The sequence below is a fragment of the Hylobates moloch genome, unplaced genomic scaffold (genome assembly GCF_009828535.3).
Source record: "Hylobates moloch isolate HMO894 unplaced genomic scaffold, HMol_V3 SCAFFOLD_38, whole genome shotgun sequence".
In the NCBI taxonomy this organism is placed as follows: Eukaryota; Metazoa; Chordata; class Mammalia; order Primates; family Hylobatidae; genus Hylobates; species Hylobates moloch.
Genome location: NW_026652313.1, coordinates 1942246 through 1961557, shown reverse-complemented (window position 1 = coordinate 1961557; position 19312 = coordinate 1942246). Strand labels below are relative to the sequence as shown.

General features: G+C 40.2%; 1 protein-coding gene across 4 annotated transcripts in view; it reads right to left on the bottom strand.

The window, feature by feature from the left end:
* LOC116463488 (platelet-derived growth factor C) overlaps window positions 1-19312 on the bottom strand; it is a 269385-nt gene that overhangs the window by 208455 nt on the left and 41618 nt on the right. Inside the window, exon 1 of one of the 4 annotated variants that reach the window (XM_032146612.2) lies at window positions 8794-9807. The exons of 1 other annotated variant lie outside the window; for it this stretch is intronic. In XM_032146612.2, coding sequence (XP_032002503.1) covers window positions 8794-8911 — 118 coding nt within the window. In that variant the 5' untranslated portion in view covers window positions 8912-9807. Of the gene's footprint in view, window positions 1-8793; window positions 9808-19312 lie in introns of those variants that run through there. 2 more of the 4 variants (XM_058434668.1, XM_032146614.2) reach the window with 2 other exon arrangements.

The following is a 19312-nucleotide window of genomic DNA, read 5'->3' as shown; positions in this document are numbered from 1 at the left end:
GCCAACTGGGCATATTTAAGCACAGAAGTATATCTCTATCATGCAAACATTGAAATGCTTAAAATAGTATCCAATCATGAACAAGGATTTCCTAGAATGCAAATAGCATAGCTTCAAAAAATGGCATGGCATCAAGATAGTACATCCACCAAAAGACTTCAGTCATTTCAAATCTTTAAATACCACAAAATCTTTCCAGCATTTATATACACGGGACCCGAATGAACGTCAGTGGAAAAATGATGCAGATACTCAATGAAGTGTAACCTCACAGCAATTAATTTTCCACAAACTTGAGATCTTAAAAGTGTTAAAACTGTTTTCTTTGCCTGTGATGTAACAGCTTCATTACTTTAATTCAGTGTCCTCGAAGCTGCCTCCCTTTTATCCCAACTGCGGATCCTTCACCCAGCCTCATTCTGCATGCCATCCGTTTTGTGAATGAAGTGTGAAAATAGCTCTTTGTTTACATAAAGAAGGCAATATAGAGTAGTGTGGACACAGGCTCAGCTCAGGAGAGTGGAACTGAGGCTGCGCAGCCTGCCCTTCTAACCCGTTCACAACTTCCAAACATGCCTGATGACTGAAAAACATTCCAGCAACAAGTAGTTATCTGCACGCACCAAAGCAGAACTCTGCCACTGCCTGCCTGCTGAGAAAGGAACTGAATAGAAAGGGTTTTGATGGAATCTTAAACATGAAGACTTTTCTTTTTGTTCTGTTTGTTAACTGTCAACCCTGCAGGAAGTACACACGGCATCAGGGCCTTTGAATGCATAGGTCTAGGACATCTTTCCACTTTTTCTAGCCTCTCCTCACTCTCAACATTCTCGATGCTTCTTGTCTCTTGCCCATGATATATGCCTCTTCATGCCTCTATTCTTTTCTTCAGGCTGTTCCCTCAGCCTAGGATCCTTCCCTCTTTTTCCCCTCTCAGACCCGCTTCAAAACACATCACCTCCTCTGTGGGAACTTTTCTCCTTCAACTTCCCTTCCAGACAAAACCAACCACTTAGTAAATCAATAGAGGATTTCTGAAGTGAAATAAAGCACTCTGTGTTCCCACAGCACTTTGAGCACAAAACTAATAAACCATGAAGTAAAAGGAAGGATCTGCCATCCTCGAACCGAGTTTCTCAAAGGCAGGTCTGCATCTTCTTCTCTGCATATGCGGCACCTAGGGCAAAGCTCAGCAAAGAGCAGATGCTCATAAATATTTGCTGAATGAAAACAATGTTCTAATAAAACATTAGACCATTTAACTCATGAAGGAAGAGGCACGTGGCTCTGAGTCCTGGCTTGGAGTCAGACCAAGGTCCAAACATCTACCAGCTGTGGGACCTTAGCTAAGCTACTTAGCCAGTGAAGCCCTGGTGTTTTTCCTAATACCTCACGGAGAGTTTATAAGCTGCATACTATCTGCAAACATTGAGGACACATGTGGCACCTAACAGTCACTCCTGGAGAGTCATTATTAAGCAATGCAAAACTAGAAGCTTACTCAGAGCCCTTTAGACCCATCCAACCCCCTAAAATGCATCTAAATCCTGCTGCTCCCGGGTCCTTCCTGGCAGTTCTTATTGGTTTATCAGCACATAGTGTATATAATAGAAATGTAAATCCACATCCTTGCACTTATCATTAAACTGCCTTGTTCTGTTTGAGAATATTTATCTCCCTTAAGGAATCAGACCTCTACTTTGCCTCTGCCCAACAAACCCCAGCAACAACCCAGTACATACCTCAGTGGACTAAAAAACAACCCAACTACTATTCTAAAGAAAAAAAGCCGGCTGGGCGCAGTGGCTTACCTCTGCAATCCCAGCACATTGGGAGGCCAAGGTGGAAGGATCTCTTGAGCCTAGGAGTTCAAGACCAGCCTGGGCAACATAGTAAGACCCCCCCATCTCTAAAAATAAATACAAATATTAGTAGGGAGTGGTGGCACGCACCTGTAATCCCAGCTAATTGGGAGGCTGAAAAGGGAACATCACCTGAGCCTGGGGAGGTTAAGGCTGCAGTGAGCTGTGATCACACCACCGTACTCCAACCTGGGTGACAGAGTGAAACCGTGTCTCAAAAATAAAACAAAATAAAACAAATACAAAAGAGAAAAAGCTAAGTACACACAAAAAAATCATGGTTTGAAAACAAAAGAGGAATTAAGCAGAACAGCAAGAGAGCAAATTTAGTGAAGCCAGCCTGGCAAAGATAGTCTGGTGTGGAAACAGGGCAAATAACCATCCAGGGAGGAGCCTACTCAGTCACTAGGGGATGACAAAAAGTGACTTGAAGATGGCACATGCATTCTAATGACAAATCTGATGACAAATAAAATTAACAAAACTAAATTTACAATGCATTCCCATGAGGTAAAAGGAAAAATTAGCGAATGCGACCAAAAATATCACTTATAACAACTTGGCTTTAATTATAAATGTAGTTATTATAGTTCCTCTTTATAATTTTTAGCTCCCTTTGTTTTCAGATTTGGGAACTTTGCAAACCAAAAGTTTAAAAAGGTAAATTAATAATATTTTAGGCAAGCCATTCAAGTTTATAGCTATGAATTTATTTTCTGAGGGTCCTGACCAAAAAAAAAAGAAAAAAAGAAACTTGAACTTCTGAATAGAATATCCCATAGAATATAGTGTAAATAAAAGTTAAGGTCACTCACTGAATATATTTCAAAAATAATAGGTTATACTTTCTAGCATTCACTAAACATGTTTATTTATTCATTTTTATGGTACTTTTATCATTGAGATAAACTGTTAAATGAAATGTTAAAATTATTATCAAAAAGTTTCCTTGTGGAACCAAGCATGCCAATGTCAGCCATATTATTCATCACCATCATTGAATAAACCAAAATATTAAAATACACATCCTTCAGCTATATACTTGCTTAAAGTAGGGTTCTAACATAATGGTAACCGTTATAAAGTTAGTATTTCCAGTTATTTGCCAATTTGTCAGATGCCTACAGAAATGGAAGTATCACTATATATATATACATAGTGATATATATAACAGTACATATATAGTGATACTATATATAGTATATATAGTCATATATACAGTATATATATAGTGATTTTATATATATATATACTGTTCCATTTGACTAATGTGATTATTATGAGATTGTTTCCCTTACTATTCCTGTAAATATTTCAGAAGCAGCAGATTCCTACCTCATCTCCCAATCTGAAAAGCACACAATCCACTAACATAATAAAGAAATGCTTTTATAAAAAGTATCTGAATTTTGAAACTAGGATTCCATTTGCCTAACTGGTTCTCACATAAGGAAAAATGTATCACCACATTAGCAATTTAATAGTGGCTGTCTAGTGGCCTTGACAAAGTCAAGTCAACTTCCGCTCTCTAGGCCTCAATCTGCACATCAGTGAGGATAAGCTCCTGGGGTCTTTCCAACTCTAACATTCCTCATACCACACATGTTGCTGAGTTCTAGCCTGTGCAAGACAGTGAGGGGTGGTTAATTTAGCTTTAGTGGTCAGAAAAACAACCTTTCTGAGGAAGTGAATCATTTAATCTAGATGATGGGAAGGTGTTATCCATGCAAGAGCAGCTGGTTAGTGTTAGCCAGAGAGGCAGGGGCAAATGACTGGAGGCTGCAATTGTATGCTGAGTGTGCCATGTCCACCTTTCCATCTCTCCCCTAGCCATAACCCTTGAGGAGCTAAAGCCAAAAGAGCTGCAGGAAGGGGGCTTGAAAGAAGCCATACCCCTTCCTTACTCCAGGTCCTTCAAGTCATGGGTCAGGCCTGAGCTGCCAAGCAGAGAGGAAAAAAGATAGAAGTTTTAACCCCAATATGAACTAAATTGTCCACAGCTAAAAGTGTCAAAATGCTTAACAATCAGTACGGCAGGAACACTGATTATCAGGACAGAGGCCAGCAGGGTTGCAGAAGTATCTTAGAGGACTTAAGCAGTACCAGGCATTGGAATTTCTGCTTCATCACGTGTTGGTCCATTTGTCTTAGAGGAGTTGCACTAGTCTCTTCCCAATTCATTGGAAATATTTCAACATTTCAACATTTTGGTAATCAGTATGGTAACTGACACTGGTGCATACTAAATGATTATCAAATATTAGATGTCTCCTTAGGAGATTTAAAAAAAGGGAGATATGAAAAATAAAATCATAGCTGGAGGCAGTGGTGGTGAAAAATAATACACCATACAGATTGTTTACAACTGATCTTAGCCAAAAGATCAAGAAGCAACAGAGATTGCTTAATGAATGAGTTATATAGAGATTACATAGTTACACAGAGTTATATATTCTGATTATGTATAATGCTTCCAAATTAGAAACATGAAAATCAGAGTAAGTAAGGGACTTTATGACTTCTACCATTTTGGTTGATACAAATAGAAACCTAAGGGGAAAATTTCATCAGTCTTGGAAACTTTTTTTTTTTTTTACTATGAATGTTATGAATGTCTTGATTTGTTATTACTTATTTAACATAGCACCTTATCATTAGAATTTTGTTTCCACAAAAGGTGCAAAAGTTTATAGATAAAACTTAGAATCTTACCAGTCTAAAGCTTGAAAAAAAAAAAACATGAGGTGGAAGCTAATATACAGAAGATATTTAAGAAATAAGTTTCAGGAAGGGTGAAATAGGAGTAGACAAAGCTAAGGTTTCCGTGCCTGAGACAGAGCTAAAGGTCATAGAAGAGATGGCAGCACTGAGGGAAGTTTAGTGTCCAATCCCATCCTCTATTTACAACTATTTAACAAATGATATATTAATCCCTGAGGCTTCCTACAAACCTCTGTACTTTCTAAACACTTTTTAGTGGTAAAAGCAAAGTATATCATCCATCCAATATCTATGATTACAGTTGATATGGAAGAAAAATTACCACATAATAGAGCTTTTTAATCATCTACTGTGAAAAGACAAAATTCATCATTACATAATGGCACTGTACTTGTTCAACTTCCTCAACTATTTCAAACAGCAGAGAACCGGGAGGAAGTTTTTTCTTTTTTTTTTTTTTTTTTTTGTAAAAAAGCCTTTAAACAACAAAAATAAATGTCACAGAGGTCACGCAATAAAACTTACAGGGAAACTTACAGGAAAGTCCCTTTAGTCTGCAGTTAGAGCCTATTTACTCTTGGACACTGTTCTAAATATTGTGGTTATCTGTTTTCGATAAAACAGAGATTTAAAGCTGCCACCTACAAATGATGGTGAGGGGACTGGGCACCTTTTTTAATTTTCCATTTTTAATTTAAATTTTGTTAGATACAGGTGCATTGACAGTAGGAAGAGAAAGCTGGTACTGATAAAAAGAGACGGAAAATCCATAAACACAAGATACAGGCAAAAGGGCACGACCAACAGACCAAAGTAAATTGCCCCACATGCCACAAAAGCCCTTGAGAAAAAGAACACATACAATAACTGATGTTCATAAGACCAACCGTAGTGAATAGCGGCATATTCCAAATCGAAATTCAGAACGGCTAAAGAAAATGAGAAAAAATGGTACGCATGCTCTTGATCTATGAGTAAACTAAAAATCACTCACCAACAACACAGGTAGAAGAGGCATTCCTCCACCAACAACTTTGTCATTGACATCTCTTCGTGCTGTATGCAACAGACAAACTAGGTTTTGTTTTGTTCCTGAATGTATGATTCTTTCTGCTACAACTCAGAAGCACCTTCCCAGAACTTAATCATTCCACAATAGGCATTCTCATCTAAAACCAGTGTGCACAAAATACAAGTATTTTTCACCATGGTCATATACCAAGTATACAGGCCAGACACCCTCCAAGCAAGTCAATGTTATCTTGTAATCTCTTTCCTCAAGTTAAACCTGAAGACTCTTGTTTTCATATGTGAGACAGGGTGAGAAGTAAGGTTAAAAATTAAGTATAGTATATGAAGTCGACTTATAATATTAGAAGATAAAACTGTTTGTACAGTAAAAGTGGCAAGAATTGCAATCCAATGGTAGGTCAAAAACCAGACACCTAACAATAGTGTAAACGACACTAACCCTTCAAAGCTAATTCTGAACCATGTCCACATGATCCAGTCTAAATCCATGTATGCAGCATTGGCTATAGCAATCAATTTCCAATTCTACCTCCTCTTGAAACACCAAGTTAACATTAAAACTGAGCAGCCCGAGGTACCTGATTGAGTAAACACCATTAGGGACTTTAGAATACTCAAGAAAAGAGAGTATCATGAGGAGGGGTCCTTGGAGACAAGAATGAGCTGCTATAGTCATAATATATCAATTTGGACATTTCAGAGTTAGAGAAGACCTTTCACAAAACGATGCAATGCACAAACTGGGCCAATGGGATCTTCTACATGATATCCTCAAGGAGGGTTCATATTTACAGGACTGTACAACTGTCAAAATTGAGACAGCAACAGGGCAATCAAAATTCAATCATAATTCAGTATGTGGGCAAAAGATTACCCACGTAATGGAAAATCTGAAAGTCAAAAAGAAGAAGAAGTAGAAGTAGTAGTAGTAACGGTAATGGTAGTAGCTCTAACAAATCTGGTTACATTCCAGGAGAATCTTCTTCAGCACCCACCTGTTATCCTCAAATCTTGAAACTTTGACGTATAAAAATCAACCTGAGCATGTGCAAGAAAACAGCTCTATATTGCCCCCTAGTGCTGGCCAGTGCCACTTCTCCTTGGGCTAAAAACTACAAGTAGTTCCTCTACTTCTAGTTACTTCCTGCTGCCATCCTTAACATAGACCAACCCCAAAATATAGCCCAATCCTCTACCCACAGATTAGGAAACAAGCAGCAATTTTTAGCATTATGCGTCTTAGGAATGGAAATAGCCCAGCCTCAGATGGCAACAGAATGTGTGTGGCCTGGCTTAATGAACTCACCTCTCCTGAAGGTGTGAATTTACTTGGATAAAGTGGCCTATGACCACATGCTGCATGACAGCTCTGGGCCCCTTACAAAGTGATGAGAGCATGTGGAACACAAGAGAGAACTAAAAGGAAAGGACAAAGAGAAGCATAGTTTAGCAAAGAGATTCGGGGAGATGCCAAGAGAGGCTTGATAAGACAAGGCAATAGGAGAAATGATATGGGACAGGAACAATAAAAAACAGAAGCCAGGAAGCCAGGAATATTGTTCATTGTTGTCATTATGGAGGAGCTTGTCTAGTAAGAAGCAATATTTTGAACTGGACAATTATTTTACATAAGAAAGAACAAAGGTTGGTCTGATCTGTTTCCTGCACGGGTACAGCTGGTGCTGTGGCTCCTTTGATCACTTTCCCCCAGTCCTCTGCAGCTACTGTGATTAGAGATAGATCCTTAGGCTGCCCTTTGATCAGCAGCTCAAGGAGCCTGCAGGTGCCATGTGGCATCACATTAGCAAGTTGTAAGAAGCACCACACTAGTATTAGCTGATAAATGTGATACTATGTCTTGCTGCGCAACAGCAAATACAAATAACGTTTGCGAAAGTCCGCAGAATCCTTATTTTATCTATTTTTATACCCTAAAACTTTCTGTGCTTTCTTAAACATGAGCACTTCATAGAGTTTAAATTCAAAGTTGAAGCCTTGGAACACCCCAATATGAAAAGGAAAAAAAATCACTGTGACTTAAAACTGTAGCACATCCCATTTTAATTTTGTAGGTATGCCACTTGTGTTCATTTTGCATGGTTAATGAAGTGACAGAATCCTTGCATTCTGAATAGATGATATACAAAGCAGTAAAAACATGTATATTCCTTTTCAAATAACAGTAAGAGCCACCACTTGTAAACAGGGCGTTAAATATTCCAATTTTAGACAGCCTACATGAACACTGTGGTTTCATGTGCAGTATAAAATTTCTATTTACAAAGTATTCTCAAAAATGACTTCATAATGGTAGATGAAGAGAAAAAGAGTTTAGAAATTGAATGATGTAAATCATATGGGTTCAGAGGCTAAGCAAATTACACACCCTGAAGCTGCCCTGGCTTTATGAAAGGAGCCTTTCTCCAGCTCTGTGCAATCCCAGCCCAAGGGAACTTGCATCTGAGAGTTTTCTAAACATTTCAGGTACACTTGAAAGCTGAAAGTAATTCTCATTTCCTATGCAGGATTAAGTCGTTTCCAGCACACACAAAATAGCAGTCATTCACCAACACATACAAAAACACACCACCAGAAAGGTAAGGACTTCAGAGTGCAAAGGCAAGTTTAAAAAACAAAAAATAGGGAGCAAGAGAAATACACTTTTTAATTCCTCTAAAAACGACCACACAGCCTCTTGACCTCTATATTTCCTATCTACTCATTGATTAATTGATGACTTCGACCTAGAGTGCTTCAATTAATGCGGCTGATACATTTCCTGACCGACTCCCGTCGCCCTCCCCAAATCTGAGTAAAGTCAAATATGCCAAGGCTCATTCATTTTGGATTCGTTTTCAGAAGAAGTTCTTGAACTTCTAACTCTGGCAATGAGCGAACCTGCAATGTGCATTTGAAATGACGTTCACAATCGCTCCCAGAATGTCCTCACTCTGCAGTGGCACTCACGTTGCCCTCTTGGAGCTTTGTGGCAGCTCCCGAAGTTGCAAACTACACTTAACCTTTAACAGTCCATGCCAATGAACGGAGCGCGTATTTGCATGTAAAGAGAGACCAAAGATACCTTCACAGTCTGGTATACATCACATACCAACGCACAATGCCAACGTTAACACACATAGCGAGAAACAAGCAGGGGGAGACTGGGGGAAAGACTCACCGTTCTGTTCCTTGTTGCTGGAGAACTGGAATTTACTACTCAGGTTGGATTCCGCCTGAGTCCCCTGTCTCTGGCCGGCCAGGGCAGATGTCAGCAGGAGAAGCCCGAAGAGGCTCATTTGGCTGACTGGGGTGAGAGCTCACTCACGGCGGGCACTTTGGAAGCAGCGACTCCCGAGTCTCTTTCACCACCGCCAGGGGAAGGCTGCACTGGGGTGGAAGCGCCGAGCCTGCTCTGGCAGCAGAGAATCGCAGGGTAGTTTCCACATAATCCCATCCAAAACTTTTTCCTAGAGCCCTCTTCTGTGTCTCCACTTTTTGAAAAGGATCAAAGCAAAACCTGGACCTGAACCAGTTTCCCAAGGTTTAAACAAATCCTGAGCTGTGGCGAAGTGGTGGGGGTGGGGGTGAAGGCGAGGGAGGAATGAGGGGGTGGGGACGCGGGGGAGCGGCGAGAAGTCACCAGCAAGTTGCTGGGAGCACCTGTCAGTTCGGGGGACAGGACAGAGGCGAAAACTCAAGGGTTGCCCGCAGCCAGACTGGAAGCCAAGTCGGCGGCGAGCAGTTTCTGATCCATAACAAAGCTGCCAATAGATGCGGCTCTCCGGGCGCCCCTCTCCCCCGCCCCACCCCCCACCCCCGAAGGGGGAGGGGGAAGAAACAAGGCGAGGGCGCCGCGGCGGGTCCCACGGGCCGGGGCGCCGGAGCGGGGCCGGGGGGCTCGGGGCCGAGGCCGGCCCGGGCGCAGGCGGAGAGAGGCCGCGGGGCTCCCGCTCCCCAGCCCGGAGCGCAGTTGGCGCCGGGTCCGGAGCGCCGCAGCACGGATTCCGGCACCTGGCTTGAGTTTTCCGCGACCAAAGTTCACCTTGTTCGGGCTCGTCCCCCGCTCCTCAAAGCCTGGGGCAGTTCGACTGCTCGGGGTCACCGCGGGGCTCTGGTCGTTCCCCGTCCCCTCCCCCAACGCCTCGGGCTCCGCGCTAACCTCGGGGCTCGGCGCGGCGTCTCCGCACGGGGTGAAGAGGGAAGGCCAGGGCGGCCGGGAGGATCCGGCTTGTCCCCTCCCCTTCTCTACCTTCCCCCCGCCGGGCGGCAGACAGGAGGTGGGGGCCGTGGGCCGAGCCCGGGCGGAGCGCGCGGCTGGCGAGCGGGGGAGGCTCAGCGGCTCTCCCGCAGGCGGCCGATGGGGCGGGCGGGGGTCGGCGCCTCTGGGAGGGGAAGCCCTGGGACGCGTCCGCGCGAGCGGGCTTGGCCGCCCACTGGCTGTCAACAGGTGCTGCGCAGACAGGGGGTGCTGCGGGACTCGCTGTGGGCAAGACCCCGGTGGCCCAGGCGAGGAACGAGGCCAAGGCAGCCCCTGCTTTCCCTTCCACGGAACACCTCTAACCCCAAATACAGAGCACGATGGGTGGTGAAGGGTGCTGCAGAATTAAGAAGTGGGAAAGAACTTCCTGCAGCTCTCCTTCTCCCGCCCCCAGTCGCCTGACTTGTCATTAGTTTCCAAGAGGGATCCCCACTCCCTAAGGTCTTTGCTAGGACCCTTGGCCAGAGTTTCAGAACAGAAAGAAGAAGGGAAATGAATTCAAAGGTTTTCCTCCAATTTCCAGCTCCCTAAAGCAGGACAGATAAAGCAAAAGTAAAGGCAGCCAAAATAATAACATTCATTTAACAAGTACTGTATTTACTGAATGCCTACTATGTGTCGGGCTTTGTTTAGAGGTTGGAGCCGTAGCAGTGAAAACAGACAAAAGTCCCTGCCCTCCCGAAGCATACATAGTAGTTGGGCAGCATTAAGCTAGTAGCAAGCTCTTCTGAGAATGGTGTCTAAGGGACTCAGAATGATCCTGCAACCTTGGACTTTCCTACAATACAGCTTCTAACAAAACTAAGCTGCCCTGAACCCCTGGTGATAGAATTGTTGACATTTACACCAAAAAGGTCGAGAAAGAACCGAAATCTGTACGTGGCTTGTGTTCAGGCTGACTTGGAGAGAGAGGCTGATGCTTTAAGACCTAAAGTTCTTATGAGGTAGTCTGAAATGAAACACACATGCCAAGCAGGGCTTATGGTGGTTCCATGTCTGCTAAATGTGTCTGTGACAGGATCCAACGTGCTTTCCTTGTGGAGAAGCAGAAAATCATTGTGAATGTGTTAAAGGCACAAGGAGAGTCAGAAAATTGAATTTTAAAATGAAGCTATTTTTGAGTAATAAAATGAAAACAAGCAAGTGCCATGGCAGGCAAATCAGCAATATCACCCAACTTCTTGTGAAAAAAAAGTCAATGCAAACAATTCGACCATCAAGAACACTTGGGCTGGAACAGAAAAGCAAAATAGCAATGTCCCTGAAACTAAGGAGTGGCATTTGGGCAAGCACATATTCTTACTGGACCAAACCAGGAGCTGATCCTTCTTCAGTGGTGATGAAAATGCCAAGCCCTCTTTTTATACTGGAACACCAACTGGGGCCAACCAACCAGACCTTTCTGCTTAGAATATCCTAGTCTTGTTTTTCCCTTTTTGAAACCTTTGAAAACTTCACCCATCTGTCTCATTCTCGAAAATTTCACCCACCTGTCTCATTCATTCATTCTTATCCCTTTACCACTTCTATCTACAGAGTACTAAATATACACTAAAGGCAAATGAGGCCTAATCTTTGACTTTAAGGAATTTACAGTTTAGTGGATAGAAGATTTTTTTATCAAGTATGGTATTTTACTCGAGTTAGCAGCTCCACAACACCAGTGTGACTCCATATTTGCATAATATATTCCAAAAATATTTTGCAAATTTGTGAGGGTGAAGGGTTATTCCCAATTTTAATAACATAATGGACTTAAATAAAAGGCATGCCTTATGAATCCATTGTAATCTATTTTTCATAAAATTCATTATTCTCCAGTTTTTCTAATTTTGTAAGTTTAGTTTTCTAATCGGCATTTCTCTAAATGAAGTTGTTATATGTCCATATAGTTGAGTTTCCTGACCACCCACATAGACGGTGTGTGTGTGTGTGTGTGTGTGTGTCTGCAAATGTAATCCATTTGCTCTCAGGAGATTGGAAGGGTGATGACTACTCTTTATTTTGTATCATTTCATATTGGCTAGAATAGTGCTTGGCACAGGGGGATAATAAATAAACACTCTTGACTGACTGACAGGTTTCTTTATTGGAGTCACTTACATTCTCCCTGGAATTTCAGCGCAATAGTTGTATTTGAAAAGTTACAGATGATCTAGAATAATACTCTACCTCTGTGTTTCACCTCATCCATATTCTACAGATTGATTTGACAATCGCCTTATAAATAAAGTCAGACAGGTGTTCCTGAATGACCCCTAGGCAAAATCACATCCACATTGGCCAATTTCCTTTCAATGTACTTGCATTGTCATTTCTTGAACTGCTCTTGCCCTTGACGTAGTTGATTCTTTTAACACATTATCCTCTGCCTGTCTTCCTGCTCTATTTTGCTTGTTAACCTTTTCTAGAAAAATGAAATCTTTGCATTGAAAGTAAATTTTATATAATCCAGAGTCTGTGCAATTACTAAACAATATATTTTAAATGAATATGGCTTTGTTTTGGCCAAAGGCATTTTCCTTGATGAAAGGCATCTGTTCCGCCAACCAAGAGAAAATAATTTCAAACATTCTTTGTGGTTTTCATGTTTTCTTAAACCTTAAGAAGGAGTGCCCATTGCTGCTGCATGCATGAAGAGTATTACATACAAATTCTTATTAAAGTATACACTTGGTGGTTAACAATGATAATTTGGGGGAGGGGGGTCACTACTAAATTTTTTTAAGTGAAATCAGATTTTAAAGCAACCTACTCCTTTAGTTAGTCACTTAACACTCAAAGGGGCGGGAACCATGGGGACATATTTTTGCCACTAAAAGAAACATATCTACTTTTTCCTGCTCTTTATTTTTCTGTTTTGATCCTAACACACACACACACACGTGCATGCACACACACACAGAGGCATATGTGCGAAGTTATTTTAAGACTTTTCCTAGAACTTTTCAGTATTTTAGTGGCAGATAATTGAGCATGAATTCCTGAAGTTCAGAAAGCTTTGTTCTACCTAAATACTGATTGTGTTTTGAGAATGGCTGACAAGCAACGATTTTATATATATATATATAAAAGGCAGGGCTGGGGATATCATTAGTAGGCAAAGTAAATGTCCACAGACCACAGCAGGAATAAAGACTCTGTTAGGAAAAAAATAAATAAATAAATAAATAAATGAAGTCAGTAGTCTGTCTTAGAGTCATCCTCTTCTCTTTCCACTTTTCCCACTACCTCATCTTGAGAAATACGACCTTGCTATCTCCAGGTTATGAAGATATATATCAATATTCTGTTTTTCCAACCAAGAAATGAGACACTTTTCATTACATTTTATTCTTCTAGCATCAGGTAGCTTTTACCTCCCCAGTGTATCAACTGCTAATCTGAAAAGGGTTTACCTGCTGTGGCTGAGGGTAGAGGGTTTTGCTAAGGCTCTGCTCTAGAAAAAGATGCACTTTGTGATTCTGACTTTCCTGGGGAATGGATTTGGAAGATGGAGAGTTAAGAGAAGTGTGGACTGCGGAAATGGACTTTAGTTGGCTCTCTGTGGCCTTTCCCTTTGAAGTAAAGCTGCTATTTCCTTATTGAAATCATGGCTTAGTATGCATAGATTTTTCCAAAATCTTAGAAGTGTTTGTCTGATTCAGAACTCAGAGGGAGTAACTAGCCAGAAACAGCCCCAAAGAAAGAGAAGCCCTAGTAACCTTTGAACCACCACAACAAAAGATCATTTCACTAGGAGATGGGAGGTCAGGGACTTAGTCTGGCTTTACCACTAATAAACAGTACAACCTTGATCTAGAAATCCTCTCTTCCCCTCAGTTTCCTTTTCCTTACATGAGGAATTGCCACTGGCTTCTGTCTTGATCCCTCTACTGCTTTAGAAATTCTCTGAGCTATTATAGATAATGATGGCAAGACTTTTTCATCTTCAGTGTGTTTCTGTGATAATAAATTACTAGCACAAGTTTCCTAGCCTCATATCAGAGGTGTCTTCGTGGCTGGCAAAAGAGATAATGAACAGGTGCTTCTTTCTAAACTTGCTCAACTAGAGCAGTACTATTGTATCTGTTATTGCCATGGTTTGAAAAAAGAAGTTCTAATGGTAATCAAAAAGAAGAGGGGCAAGAGTTTGGAAATCACTGGCTAGGGCAAGTATACAGGAATATCATGGAATTCAAGGAAACCAAATAAATCCCCAGGCCTTCAATAGGTGCAGGTATTCATATTTTACTTTTCAATATTTGGTTGGTATCATGCTAACAGCCTCAAAAGAGGCAAAGTGCAGTCCTAAGCGGAGTGTCAAGGTAAAAAGAAATAGCTATTGTACATAACTGAGTTGTAAACACTAAGGAAATAATATTGTTGTTAGCCAAGAACAGATGGCCAAACTCATACTGTTCTATTCAGTCACACTGGTGGAACGTGAAACAATCTGGAGAGCAAGGGGTATCCCCTAAAATCATGGACAGCAACACTATGTTTGGCCATATCTTAGAGTCAATAAGGTGTCATTTTTCTCTCTCTTGAAATCATTTGTAGGATATGAAAGCTGTTGTCCCCATTGTGACAAATCATAGTAAAGAGGTCAAGACACAGCTACAGACCCTCCTTTCTCAAATAGTGACCTTGTTATTTCAAAGGTCATGGGAGAAGGAGCCTTTCACTTTGAGATCATTGTTTCAAATGCAGTCCTTTCCTTGGCTACTAGCCTTTGTAAAAGAGGTGGATAGTCTCAGCCCACTACTTATTAGTGAACATCAAAAAGTATTGCTGGCTGGCCAGAAGAAAGGAAAATATGGCTTAACTAATCTAATATTAAAAGTATCCTCAACTGCTTTTGAAGTTCAAGATAGATCAAGAGACCCCCCTTTCTGATTATTACTATTTGCTTTCCATATCATCTTTGCAGTAATAAACCTGCTTGTTTTCTTTTAAAGCAGACTTGCAACACTCTTAAGGGATCATTTTCTTTTCCCAAAATTTGTTTTTATCAGCACAATTTCCCTTTGTGTTTCCCTCATCCTCTGTACCAGTTTCTCTTCTTTCTCATCATCTAAACCTTCTTTGAATTGTCCTACAAGAAATTAGGAGGGGAAAAAGTCATGTTTTCCTCTTGCAGGCTACTCGAAAAGATTTATAGTCATACAAAGGCAAACCAAGGAAAATTAAAATGAGGGGAGAATTACTTTTGCTTAAATTTATTTTTAAAAGCACCTACTATGTCCCAGGAACTGTAGATTCATTAAGATATATTAATATTTTCTCATTTAATCTTCCAACTTCTCCTTTAAGGAAGGTCATAGGTTTCCCATTTTACTGCAGAGAAACTGAACCTTAAAAATGGTATTACTTTTCCCAGAGTGACAATATTAATGACAGGTAGAGTTGATATTTAACTCCAGGTCTTCTCCTTTTACTCTTTTTCAATTTGACACCTTTAAGCCCTGGACTTTGGACAAAAACTTCTTACCTGAAGCTTTCTTACATTTCTCTTCTAAGTTTTCTTCACAATGACTGAATGTCTTCCCCTATGTTTAACCTGAGGTGTTCAAGAATACTAGTACAACATTACACAGCTATCTGACTGGACAGCCTAAATAAAATGTTTGAGTCAAAATGAATATGGGTTACCCGAGGCAATGATAGTGACTAAGGCCTCGGGCAGCCAGCCTTGGGGTTGAAGCCCACCCAAGGCGTGGGCTAGCAGGAGTATCCTGTTTATCCCGGCCAACATTAGTCATCTGGCCAATGCCTAAGCCTAGACCATCTGTAGGCAGTTATTTCAAAGAATCTATCTCCTTGTCTTTGAGGACAAAGGGAATGAATTATCATTCCTCTTTTTCAACTCATGATTGCTACTGAATTGAAGCATCATGGCTAGGAAGAAATACACTGTCTTCCCAGTTACTCCCTTTGAAGAATCAATTTGTGATTAGCTATAGATGTCAGAATCTAGACCTCTCTTATATATATAATTCCTATAGACATCCTTCCACATGTTTCTAATTTAAAATACTCAGTCCAAGAGTTTTTTAAGTGGCATGGTGAGGCAAATTTGCATCCCTATTGATAATTTTACAAAGGTATTTTAGATTAGTTGGAGTTATTCAAAGCACAAAGACTGCTGCATGAACGGACTAGTGACTTGTTAAGCCCTCAGGCAAGCAAAAGTCTTCAATTGAAATTCTAATTCCATAGATACATTCCATTTGTATTTGAAGGAGTATACCATATGAAAAGACCCTATGGTGCCATTTTTGTCCCTCTGGACAGCGAGTGGAAAAAATTCTTTACATTTCTTTCCTTCATAAATGGCTTTTAAAACACATGTAAAACTAAATAGAAAAATGTGGACACAGCTAATTGCCATAGCTCCTATTATTCATTTTTATTGAGGTAAATTATTATGTACTATGCATCAGTAAAAATGGTACTTTAGGAAGTCAATGCACTTCTTAATATTCTTTCTTTCTGCCTACCTGGATTTCCATCAGAAGATTATTATCACTGTATACACCCACATCCAGCATGCCTAACCTTGCTAATGGGAAGAAATTTCTCATTTTTCAGAATCTATTTAGTCTGGTATACAAATTAACTATTGCCTGGTCTGGGAATACAGTAGCCTGCCTACTTTCATTTAATATCTTATGGATCTATCACATTTTTAACTCCTTTTACTGAAATGTTCACAATGAACTACTCTAGAAAGGGAATCCTATACTGCATATTAAACAATTGATAAATTGACTACAAAAACTCTGAGTAGATACTAATAGAATTTCCCATTTTTAACATGAAAAACTGAGCCACAGAGAGGTTTTTTGGCTTACCCAAGGTCCCACAGTTCATAAGTATTGAAGCCTGACTTGGAGTTCAGATAACTGGTTTTAGAACTGGCACTTTGAAGCATCATGTTTGCATTGCCTCATGTCATCTAGCAAGTGATAAATATACCGTGCCTTAAAAAACACATTTCAAACTTATTAAGTATACATTTATATTAAGCATTTGGTGTTTATTTTATGACTCCACACAATTCTAGTCCTAAATATGTAACTTAAAATTCTATGGCCAACCACAAAAAATAAATCATAGTGATTTTGTCTGATATCAAAAGAACGATGCCTCAAGCATACAGGAAACAGGCGTTCTGTCAATGAAAACGTCGCAATACTGTATCTTGATTGAATACTATTTTTAGTGGGTCTAGAAATGAAAAATTAATCTTCTGAAACCATGTGAAGGAAAAATGATTATATGGTGCCCTTTTTTAGGAATAAAACCTTGCCATAAAATCACCATTAAAGTGTTGCTGGTTCTGACAACTTATGATGAAGGAAACAAAAAAGGTGTATTCAAATAAGTTTCTGAAGGACAATAACAGGAAAAATCAAAGTTAGTGCGATGACTGGCTATTTTCTTGGTGAAGGTGAGATTGTAAGGGGGAGGCAGTTCTGTTACTACTAACCTTGAGAGTGTCTTGAACTTTATCAAAATAGCTATTTGTCAGAAACCTTAAAGCAAGCTGTTGAGCCCAAGAAGTTACAATGGAAGTAAAAATGCATTATTGTTGCCCTCACCATTTCTCCTGCTTATTTTTGCACATCCAATCAATCTGCATTTGCTTCTTCCCATGTTAAGTATACACCCCATCTTCTCCCATGATCTATCTATTCCTTGCACAAAGGCCTCCCAACTGCTTTCTACCTAGGCCACTTTTATGCTTCTCCAAACTGTCATCAGATTATCAGCTTGATCTAGTTAAAACAAAAACCTGATCAGGATCCCCTACTCCAAAGTTTTCAGTCTTCCTTTGCCTGCAGAATAACATCTATACTCCTAGCAATGATCTGCTCGTCCTTAAGTGCCCAAATCTCACACTCTGTGAGTGTCTTGTAGTTTCCTGACATACTGCAACTTACATGTTCCTACTTAGTTTCTGCATCGTTTCTTATGCTCCTTCCACAAGGATGCTTAACCCAATATATTATGTGAGTCTATTCTATTTTGCTATTTTTTTTTCTTTTTAGAGTCTCACTCTGTTGCCTAAGCTGGAGTGCAGTGGTATGATCTGGGCTCCCTGACTGGAACCTCTGCCTCCGGGTTCAAGTGTTTCTAATGCCTCAGCCACTGGAGTAGCTGGGATTACAGGCCTGTGCCACCACACCCGGCTAGCTTTTTTATTTTTAGTAGAGATGAGGTTTCACCATGTTGGACAGGCTGGTCTCAAACTTGTGGCTTCAAGTGATCTGCCTGCATTGGCCTCCCTAAGAGCTGGGATTACAGGCGTGATCCACTGCACCTGACTCTATTTTGCTTTTTATTCATCTTCTTTTTCCCAGCACTTAACACATTATACTTATCAAATAATAATTGCTAAGTCTCCCCATGTGCCAGGTACAGTCCTAAGGACTTCATGTATATTCACTGCTTTATTCTCACAATAAACATATGAAATAGATATTATAAAATCATAATAGTTTTATAGAGGAGGAAAGTGAGCTACTGAGGGCTAAGCCTTTCATTTATGACCATGCAAGTGGTAAGTGGCAGAATTGGGTTTTTAGCTTGTGTAGTTCATGCACTTGACCATTACGTCACTCTGCCTCATGTAACAGAAGGTGTTCAACTAGTATTTGGAGGCAGTGTAGACTCCCAGCCAAGATCCAAGCACTGGAGTCAGACATAGAAGCTAACATCTTAGCCCCTTACCTAAACTGAGGAAACAAATACCGGCAATCATATTCCCAGCATGAGACCCACCATCACTACAAACTGATAATAACAGAATCTACTTCAGTTATAATAAGAATTAAATGAGACAAAGTGTGTGAAGCCTTTGACACAATGACCTGTGTGTTTTAAACATGCAGAACACGTAATGGATTATGTAATTGTATTTTTTTAAATTAGGAGATAAACTTTTTTCTGTTTTAACATTTCTGAAATTCAGATAGCTTACATTCAACGTAAGAAGAAACTTAACAACCATTTTTTTTCTTCCCAAAAGGCTATTTTAATTAAATGGGGAATTTTATAAGCAATGGTATCTTAAAGTCAATATAATACTAAATAATTATTTTTACTAAATAAAGAAGTCTTTTTCTATAGTCCATCCTATTTTTTGCCATCACAATACCAGGATAAGTCTCTTTTAGCCTTCTAAAAATTTTGTATGCCAATCCTCAACCTCACTGGCCAATATTATGGTTATATTTTATAGTTTTGCTGATACACCTCCCTGCAATTGATTATAAAATCTTTTGACAGCAGAAATTTTCCTTTCCTCTGTTTGTTTTAATCTGCCAAACGTCTCTCCTCCTCCTCCTCACTCCAGTGTCGGATATTGTATATGTGGTGCTCCATGTATAACATGCACTTTAATTATTTTTTGAGTGAAATTAACAAAAATATGAAGTCACCAAAATGCAGA